The following is a 10,650-nucleotide window of genomic DNA, read 5'->3' as shown; positions in this document are numbered from 1 at the left end:
ATGGCATTTTAAATTGTATTTTAAAACCTTCTAACCTTTGGGAATGCATGTTGCTGAGATTAAAGGCTGAAATACTTTATACAACTTTTCGCCCCAATTTGCAGTCTTGGGGGGAGTCAACGCTCGCCAAAAGTCTGAGCAAGTCTGCAGATATTTAGCAGTCAAAGCTGAAAGACTCCACAGAAAATCGTGTAGTGTATGATGGGCACAGACTCTTTTTTTTCGCTTCAGACTATGATTTCATGTAGTTGGAGGATATCAAACATGTTTGATGTTTTGAGCCGATTTTAGAACGCATATTGTTTTCACTTGTCACGTCTCCTAGCAATGAGACATGTTTCGGCGTGAGTTTGTTGCATTTAGAATGACTTGACAGTCAAGTGTGGGATCCTCAGTCGTTAAGTATATTGACCTTATTCAGAGCAGCACCATGACAGGTATGAAAGCAAGGCTGTGAGGGATAGACTTACCGTGTGTTCAATGGCATCCGCTGTAAAAAGCTGTATAAAGCTCCTAGATAACTAATAATTTTCCACATTTTTCCACAAAACCTAGATAACTAATCATTTTCCACATATTTCCACATCTCATATTATCTCATATTATCTCTCATATTATCTATAGTTTTTTGTCTACTGAAATTTCTTAAAACTGAAAAATATTTTTGCAGTGTTTTGTCAGCAGAAAAAGCCTAAAACACATTAAGTAACAGTACAACCCACTGAAGAGATGAATGTCTATCCCTCATTCATTCACTTGTCGACAAGTGTATGATGCCTAATGTTTTAAAAACGTTAATATTTTAAAAAGACGTGTAGTATATTTCAGCCTTGAGGCAAGTTCACACCAAGAACAATAACTATAAAGATGACTGTAACGATAACTATATTAGCACCCACACGATAACTTTGTTTAATTTAAGCCATTTTCACAGGAAGATCCAGTTATGACATTGATAAAAATGAATTGTTCAAAACATTTTCTTTTTAAATGAATGCACAGATTAATTGTTCAGAAAAAGATGAAAAATTAGAATTTAGAAAACTGGATGAATTTCCATTTCATGTCAAATTTAAGGTTAATGGGGCCTTTTTAGTTTTGAGTTATATTATTAGATTAATGTCATTAAAATTACTTCTTGCAGATGTAGTGTTTCAGCATTTATTTTTTTACAGGTAAGTGCATCATATTTGAGTATTATATCAACACATTCATATTCATATAAAATTTAAAAAATCATGATCTCCCACAAATGTCAGCTCAAATCAGAGTCAGCACAAGAAAGCAGTTACAGAAACACTCACCCAAACGCTGGAACAGTGTCAGTGGCACTGCAAAAAGAAAACAGTTATCATAAATCAGATTTCTCTACAGAAACTGTACCATCTGACAGTCACCGTACATGTCCACCGGAGATAAGCAGGCGTTTTCAATACACTCTCTATGGAAGCTGAATGGCAGAAGTGTGTGACGAATTGTGGGATTCACTGCAGAGCATTGAGAGCATAACATTTTTTAAAAAGGACTTATTCACTATGTATTGAAAGCAATCATAGATCATAGTGAAAACACCCATACAGTTGTACATTTTACAGACATACCCATGTTGTTTTGGGTGGTAATGGGAATATTTCTTCAGCATCGGTGGACATTTACCATCATGAACTGTATATGTTTGTGTTTTGTTGACTCTCAGGACTATGTTCTAAAGCTATAATAGTTTTTATGTAATTAATTCAAATACTAATTTGATATTGGTAAAAAGTTGAAGTGGTAACAAAAGCAGAGGATGTCTGACCTGGGGCTGGTGGTGGCGCTGTAGAGCAGGATAAGTAAAGACGAACCAGCAACAGTGGCCAAAACAGAGCGCATCCAGAAACTGAGCTGGCAGAAGTTACAGTACTGGATAATAGCAATAATGAGAGCACAGCACAGGAACATGGTCACCTACAGAACCAGAAAAGGAACGAGCGCAAGTTTAAACAGTGGACCAATCACATACAAACATATTTACCAACCAGGGCTGTGTGATCGTCCGTGTACTTGGACCTGTAATGCACTTGTCAGTATACAATATGTTCCATTATAAAAGCCTCAATGCATCGCACACTATACTGTCACGTTACAGCTTGATCCAGTAGAGTAACAGTGTTCTCAACATCCTCGAAGCCTAAAAAGCTTCCTCTAATTACCCAAGGGATACACTTTGATCAAACAGGCTTCAAGAAACTGGGGGAAACTAATGGTAATGTTTACTTTGATTTGCATCCAGCTTTTTGAAGAATAAAAATCTGCAAGGGATCTAGGGATGTCAGAACTAATTAGATACTAAAATAATAAAAAAAACAAAGTAACTAAAATTTAATGGCAAAGAAGCCCCTCAATAAATTCCAAAAATTCAAATTTGTTTGTCTCATTTGTTAACATTAGTTCAAATATTAAATAACATTAACCATGAGCAATATATTTGTTGCAGTATTTATTCATCTTTGTTAATGTTAGTTAATAAAAAATCAGCTGTTCATTGTTTGTTCATGGTACTTCACAGTGCATTTACTAATGTTAACAAACAAATTTAGATTTTAATAGTGTATTAGTAAATGATGAAATTAACTAATTAAGATTAATAAATTCTGTAGAAGTATTGTTTATTGATAGTTTATGTTAACTATAGTTAACTAATTAAACCTTATTGTAAAGTGTTACCGTTTAAATGTTATCTAACATTTAATACATTTCATAATATTCTAAATCTATTAAGTTTCGAGTTTGTTAAAAAGGCGAAAAATGTAAATTTATATGTACATTAATTGCATTATACTAGAGAACTTTAACTTCAAGTAGAGATCTGAGAAAGCAGGAGTTAATATATTCCATTGTATTAATTTGTTACATGATTTCATTCACTTCTGATGTTTTCAGACTTCTAAAGAAGTCTCTTATGCTCTACATTTATATGATCAAAAATACAGTGAAAATTATAAAAAAATATATTATTAAAATTTAAAACAACTGTTTTCTATGTGAATATATTTTAAAATGTAATTTATTCCTGTAATGCAAAGCTGCAGTTTCAGCATCACTTCAGTGTCACATGATCCTTAAGAAATCATTCTAATTTGCTGCTACATTTCTGATTATTATCAATGTTGAAATGTAATAAAAAGTGTAATAGTTTTTTACAGGATACAGGATACATAGAAAGTTGAAAAGATATTTAAATAAAACGGAATAGGAGGAATGTTGAGGACGTCACCTGGATGGGCAGCTTCAGACTGCAAGCCCAAGTCAGGTGGGAGAAGACCGACACGGCAGGAAGTGAAACGAGCACAGCCCCGATCACATGACGTGGGATCCAGCCAGAGACCAGCTTCAACAGAGACCGGGTACAGTTCTGCACATCATCCAGGCAAAAGATCATACTGCCAGACAGGGATTAGAAAAGTTACACTGATATTAAAATTATGACCGATAATGTGCACATTGTTTTCAATTTATGTCTGCAAACCGAAAAAAAGTTCAATATTGCAATTCCACACTATTTTGTCTAAATAAATTCAAAATGATACACTAAAAACTAAAACTGTTTCAAATGCTTCAAATTAATTTAGGCATCACAACATTATAATGTCCAGTATGAAAAATGGATTTTTTGATTTTGAGATTTGCTGAAGATTACATTTCACTTAAACTATTTTACAAATGATGGAGCCCCACTTTGACATGTGGACAAAATATATTTATATATTGAGGCCATGAATAAGCATTTGTTCCCCATTTATTTTTAAAATCATGGCCACATTGTAATAATTCATTCCCTTGTTTTGATTAAATCAAAACTAGAGAACAAGTTAGTACAAAGTGGCCACAATTTAGTAAAACGAGGGAATGAGTTCTTAATTCGTGGCTACAATATCATTTATGACATAGGCAGGGCTCTTTAATAAATTATTAATCATTAGTGTTAATAATTTACAATAATAATGTATTTATAAATTATTTAAATTATCAGTTTAATTTTAATAAATTATAACTTAAAAGTTCATTTTTAAAAACACTAATAATTTAAGTGAGCGTGAAATGACAGTAAAGGAAATTTAATTGTAAAAACAATGGAAATTATCATTAATTAAATCAACCAATAACCATTTGTATGATGTGTAAACAAACATACGTGTTGTCATATGATTTCTGTATGATTGTTTTCATAATCTGTATGGGCTGTACATCAAACTCGCCATGATTTGACCCCTTTAAAATGTTTTCTACGTGTTGTTACTAACCGAACGGACAAAATGAGAGAAACCAGTTCCAACAGAGCGGCAGTGATTGCCAGTCCGAGCGTGGTTGCCAGGGGTGTCTTCATGAAAACAAGGGGATACAGGAAGCAGGCGATGGTGAGGGCGAGGAAAACGGCACAAGACAGCAAAACATCAAGCAGAGAGCTGAAGACTGGACTCGCAAACGTCTTCACCGGCACGTGATTCACCACCTGGTGGAAACACAGAGCAGAACACACTCATATATGCACACTGATTTGATGAGATTGCAGTACTCTGAATAACCAGAAGAGGTCTATGCATGACTGTTTTAAGATCTACATGTTTATTTGGTAGGAGAAGGTGTGCCATTGTTTTGTTATACCATTGGTAGAGTTTGACCATTGGTAGAGTTTGTTAGTAGTGCGTTTAAAACTCACGGTTATGGTAAGGGGCGTGACATTTCCCAAACACGCATGAATCGGTCAACCAATCCCAATACACGGTGCATCTGACCAATCAGGACACATTGTGCTTTTCGGAGGAAGGGGCTTCACAGAGACCGGAACTAAATTGAGGTGTGTTGCCAGGACAACAATGGAACTCGCTGATCAACTACCATACGAATGCATTCTTGGAGAAACTAACCAACTAGTCACGACGGTTTCCTAAAACTGTAGAAACATGGTCGCACCTGTCATTTGAACCACAAATCACACGCAGGTCAAGGAGTAATAACTTCGGCTTATTAATCTATTCAAGATCTCAAAGATGCTGAAGTAACGAACATGATACCTAATGACTACTTCATTGTCATTTTGCTTTATTTGATGCATGATTCATCTTGGGTTCCCTAATACGTCACTTTACGCACATGCGCTGATTGTTGACATACTAAATGTATATATGTATAAATCGGATTAAAGTTATAGAATGCACTAAATATTAGCTGTGCCCAAAAGAGCATGATTTAAAGGCAGGTTAGGTAATTTGTGGTTGAAAGTCTCTTCACATCCTTATAGCAATCACTAAGCTAAGTGGTCTTTAAAGCATTTAATATATCATCTGTGGAAGGCGTAGGACCATAAAATGTTCGTCAAATCATTGCATTTGGTCCGAATGCAACGATACGCTATCCTACCTGCCTGTCAAAATATGTATTTCAATACCAACACGCACCTGCTCGCGCAGACGTCGCATGTCGTCAGCTTTATGCTATGCAGAGTAAGACAGACGCAAGCCAATGAGACCCGCAACCAAAACAGCAGCCGCCTTTCACAGTTCCTCCTGAACCAAAACAACCAGCTTATGCTGCGTTCACAACATAACTACTGTAATTTGGAGGAGATGGAAACCCGTGATGTTATACTCAGAGCAGTTTGTGACTTCAATTTATGCGTTTCAATGGCAACACTATCAACGCTGAAATGAATCTGCAGCAGTCAGGTGGTACAGGTCAGCGCTCTTTGAGTTATGTTCATTATTATTGTAATGTTATGTGCTTTGAGACATGAGGTATTTTAACGAAATAGTAGGTTTGCATACTCTGCTGTACGCGTTCATGTGTTTTGAAGAAGGCTTGGATTTGGAGACGCTCTGAAGGGAGGGGGGCATTTTAATGCTTTCAAAGCTAACTTGCTATTGCTTACTGCTCCGAAAATTGCCTTTAAGTCCACATGTCATTTTAACAAGAAGCTTCTAACCACAGATTGACGACGCAAGTTTGCGATGCTGTTCGAGAACGTGCGTAGGAACTATGGTATCAGGAAACGCCTATGTTGGTAAAAACGGAACTTGCAACCATAGTTGGCTAACAATGCTTTCGGGAAACACAACCTGGAGCGTTACTGGCAGACTGGGAAGAGAGGTGCTGCAACAATGTCAAATATGTGAAAAATAATGTTTTGTGTGTATAATGTTATTATGTTAATAATAGGGATGAAACGATATTCAAACCGAACCGAAAAACCGCGATACAGAACCCACTATACGTATCGCGATTCTCTCATGGCACACCGAACACGCCCCGCCCCGCCCCGCCCCTTGCTACCCCGGCTCATTGGACCTCATGTCTTATGTGTACGCAACGAATTCAGTTTTGTAGCCTAACCACCATTAACACCATATAATAGCAAGCTCCGTGTTTTGTTACTTTCGATAATAAGCAAGGTGTAATCTTTAAAATTCTGTCTACTTGATCACAAAATTCAAACAATAAACGCCGTTTTGGCGCTCTTTGATGTGGCGTGACAGATCGCTGTACTAGACTACTCATTTCAAGCGGCAGCGCGGAGCGCGAGTAAACGTGATTATCTCTTCCTCAGTTACAGAAAAAACATGAATGGACACCTGAAGGCATGTTGAAAGATACAGTATCACTGAAAGGCATCACAACTCGTGTAATCGCTCAATCAGTGTTTCAGCAGCGGAAAGACGTCAATAAAACAGCTGTCTCACATAGCATTATATTTACCTCAGCAGGCTAGTCATCCAAATGAAATTTTGCACTAAATAAATGCACTATATTAGCCTATATTAGGCTATATTTTACTTAACCTGTTAATGATATCTTGATTATTTAATGTATGTTTAAAATATCTTTCATGAATATGACACCTGTGTAAATTATTATATTTCAATGACGAATTAGAGTAAAAACACAAGTTAATGCAAAAACTGCCTTGTGTTCAGTTTACATGATTACATACAATGTGTTGGGTGTTGATTATTAGATCTAAAAAATAAATAGCATCTGAATTTAGGCTATAAGTCTTGGCTCTGTTGTTAACCTTATGTTATAGTAATGTGCGGGCTCCTTATATAGTTTACAGCATTAGCAGATCTTTTTTTTTAATCCTTGCGAAACGTTTAATTGTAATTGAATTAATTTAAAAACAAAAGACAACATTTTTTCATTAAACCACTGTTTAAAAAACCAAAAAAAGCGATTTTAGCTTTTAAAACCCCACCCCACCAAACCGAACCAAGACGGGAAGAACCGGACCGTTAGTTTTGTGTATCGTTACACCCCTAGTTAATAATGTTAACGTGAAAACCTATAGTAGCAGACCCCACAAACAAGATTTTGTAAAAGGGCATAATAGGTTCTCTTCAGTATATTTAATTTGAGGTTTTTTATAGTTTTAGTTAACTATAATAACCCTGGCGTGTACCTCCTCATGGTAGCTGGTGCGGTATGCGGACTCCAGAGGTTTTTCCAAGAAGTTCAAACTCAGCTTGTTGATGGGTGGCTTGAAGAAGTAATCCTTCATCAGACTAACACAAACACAATATAGAGAGCACAAGAACGAACGGAAATTAAACACTGAATTACAAAAGTACTATTCAATAAAATCTTCTCTCGCTCACCTGTCTTCCTTTATCACTTCCACAAAGTGTGCGTCACTTTTCTCCCGAAAGTTTTTGGAGCGCAACGGGAGGATTGCTGAGTGGTCCTTGCTGCCGCCTCCTTCTGCGGTCAGACTTCCAGCCCAGCTCCTGTCCTTCTCCTGCAGTTTGTCACATAGAGACGACTGACTGACTCCCACCCGCTCCTCGCACAGAGGACTCAACAGCCCGTTCAGGGTTTTAGGGCTACGGCCTGCAGGAAACTGTGAAAAAGAAACAGAACTCAAAAGTCGTTCTTTGGGAATCAGACTACAGTGAACCGGCTCTTAAAGATTCATTCGTTCAGGAATTTGACTACACTGGTCATTAGGTAGGTTCATCAAAATAACCAGTTCAAAAGAGCCATTCATCAGGAATCAGTTCTACAGCAGTTCACTAAAAAGAATCGGTTCAAAAGTGCCAGGAATTTGGACTGAGGGCGTAACATTCATCAAAAAGAACCATTTGTTCAGAAATCAGTCCTAGTGCAGATCTATAAAAAGAAATTGCTCAAATGAGACACATGACTACACTGGCCACGGATTCATTAAGAACCAGTTTGAAAGATTAGTTTGTTCATGAAGTTGGACTACACTGGCCATGTTGTAAGTTTAAGGTTTTGGTTGAAAAACCAAAAAAAGCTATTTGTCCAGGAATTGGTTCTAATGCAGATCACTAAAAAGCAGCAGCTCAAAATATTAACTAAAAGGAACCAGTTCGAAAGATTAATTTGTTAGGGAATTGGACGGCAATGGTAGGTTTTTGATTCATCAAAAAGAACTGCTTCAAAAAAGCCAGTCATCAAGGAGTTGGTTATAATGCAGGTCGATAAAAAGAACCAGTTCAAAAGAGCCATACATTTGGGAATCGGACTACATTGGCCACATTTGTATGTTTTTGATTCACTAAAAAGTATCAGTCTGAAAGATTAATTTGTTCAGGAATCAGGCTGCACTAGTCTAGACTGAACAAAAAGAAATCAATTCTAATGTTGACTAAATGATTGAAATTTAGTAGTGTGTATGGAATAGAGCAGAGTTTTGGCCACGTCAAGTAAAAATCTGTCATCTCCTTAACTTTATTTGGGACTAAAAGGTACATAAAACCTCTCAGCTTAAGTGTTATACTCCTAATTACATCAACTAACATTGCACAATATATTTATTTACTCCGAACCAGTGAAGACTGACATTTCTGCTAATGAACAACTGCTGAAATTGAGTACATTGGGTTCTTGTACCAAGGTGTGTTCTTCCATTGTGCAATTTTCTGAGGTTTTGTTTATTGGTGTTCCTATCTGTTAGTTTAGTTTCGTTACATACCTTGCTGCTGTTGGCTCTATGTTCATCCTGGCAGCCATTTCGAGTTGCCTCATCTGCTATCGGATTGTCAACGGCATCTACAGAGATGCTACACACAGGCTGTGGAGGGAAAGAGACAAACAACAAAAAGAAAAAGTTCACTTAACAATTAACTGAAAAAAGGTTTAAAATTATATGAGGGCAAGTAAATAATGACAGATTTATTAGAACTATTCATCTAATATCATTTGTGTAATTAAAACAGCATTTCTGTGCGTGTTGAGAGACGTACCTTGCTGTGAGAGAGAGGTTCTGTGAGGGCGCCGTGTGAGAGATCTGGAGTGTGCGTGTTTGAGGATGGACTTAACATTTCGCCATAGTCCCGGCCCAAACTGAGCTGGAAACAGCCACACTGAGAGCCCATCTTCCGGCCCGAGATCAAATACGTCTTTAAACCTACAAACAAACAAAAAAATGCATTGAAATCCCTCATGTCAATTTCCTCGACATATTTCCCAGAAGTCTTTAGCAAGTTTTGCACAAATCTATAAGCAGATTTGTTATTCCTTACAATCTCATTACGATATTTAACTACTGAATTGGTTCATATAAAACATCTAGCTTTTTAGGCTACACGAGTAATGATTTATTACTGTAAAATTAACTGTAATTAGATAATATAACTTCAGCAAATATACGTTTCCTATGAGGGCAAACAGGGTCTGATCCCCGCTGATACTATGCAGACACACATCAAGCACTTGAAAGCACCTGAGCACGTTTGTTTCAGCACTGGTGTTTACATTAAACAACACTAAGCACGAGGATGAGCGCTTCTGTTGTACCAACACTCACACACACTTTAGTGTCCGGAGGAGAAGCTCTGTTGCACCAATACAGGCAAAAGCAAACAGAAAGTGATTACAGCAGGGCAGTATCAGCCTGTTCAAACAGAAGGCTTACAAGCTAACCGTGTTACACTCATATATAATCTCCTAAAACACACACAGGCTAAGTGTCAGCGCTAACACTGCTGCAGGGAAATGTCTGTGCATATTTGTACATAAACTACATTGTATACCCTCCAGGGACGATTTCTCAAAACCTCAGCCGAGTTCCTCAAGCAGCTTCCATGAGACATGAAAGACGCGTCTGAGAATAAACAGGTCTGTACTCTCGAGCATAACTTACCCGAGTTGTGAGCGTCCAGACTAACAACCCATCATAAAGATCAGCTCTTCTGTTTCTCATACACAACAACACAGTAGCACAACCATGCAATACTCTACACGATTATGTGACATGTTCATGGAATTGTGACAACCATCATTGTGCACTTGAAAGGCAAGTCAAATGTTTCCAGCATAAAAATATATATTTTAAACATTTACATTAACAGCAATAATTAAAAAATGATCATAATATAAACTTTATATTTAGTATAATTATTTTATATAAAACTCAGATTCTATATATATATATATATATATATATATATAGAGACAGAGATAGTATATATATATATATATATATATATATATATATATATATATATATATATTGTAGGTGTGTATCAATATATCGTGTCACAATATATCGCAATACAAAAATGCAACAATATGTATCATGGATTGTGACAATATATATTGTGTATACTTCAACCAAAATAAAAATGACGGTGTGGCGAACAGGACGAGGCCGAG

At 36.7% G+C, this 10,650-nt stretch overlaps 1 protein-coding gene across 1 annotated transcript in view; it reads right to left on the bottom strand.

Moving 5' to 3' along the window:
- Nucleotides 1-10,650, bottom strand: part of adcy9a (adenylate cyclase 9a) — a 42,177-nt gene that overhangs the window by 4,484 nt on the left and 27,043 nt on the right. Inside the window, exons 2-9 of the mRNA XM_077226757.1 lie at nucleotides 9,240-9,403; nucleotides 8,969-9,067; nucleotides 7,629-7,870; nucleotides 7,433-7,535; nucleotides 4,284-4,492; nucleotides 3,257-3,422; nucleotides 1,799-1,947; nucleotides 1,305-1,331 (exon numbers count right to left, since the gene is read on the bottom strand). Of these exons, the coding sequence (XP_077082872.1) occupies nucleotides 1,305-1,331; nucleotides 1,799-1,947; nucleotides 3,257-3,422; nucleotides 4,284-4,492; nucleotides 7,433-7,535; nucleotides 7,629-7,870; nucleotides 8,969-9,067; nucleotides 9,240-9,403 (1,159 nt within the window). The remainder of the gene's footprint in view (nucleotides 1-1,304; nucleotides 1,332-1,798; nucleotides 1,948-3,256; nucleotides 3,423-4,283; nucleotides 4,493-7,432; nucleotides 7,536-7,628; nucleotides 7,871-8,968; nucleotides 9,068-9,239; nucleotides 9,404-10,650) is intronic.

This window comes from Siphateles boraxobius, unplaced genomic scaffold (genome assembly GCF_051911475.1).
Source record: "Siphateles boraxobius isolate OS27281-9 unplaced genomic scaffold, OSU_SipBor_1 13, whole genome shotgun sequence".
NCBI classification, from domain to species: domain Eukaryota; kingdom Metazoa; phylum Chordata; class Actinopteri; order Cypriniformes; family Leuciscidae; genus Siphateles; species Siphateles boraxobius.
Note: the sequence above shows the minus strand (reverse complement) of the source record. Positions and strands in the feature narration are given on the sequence as shown.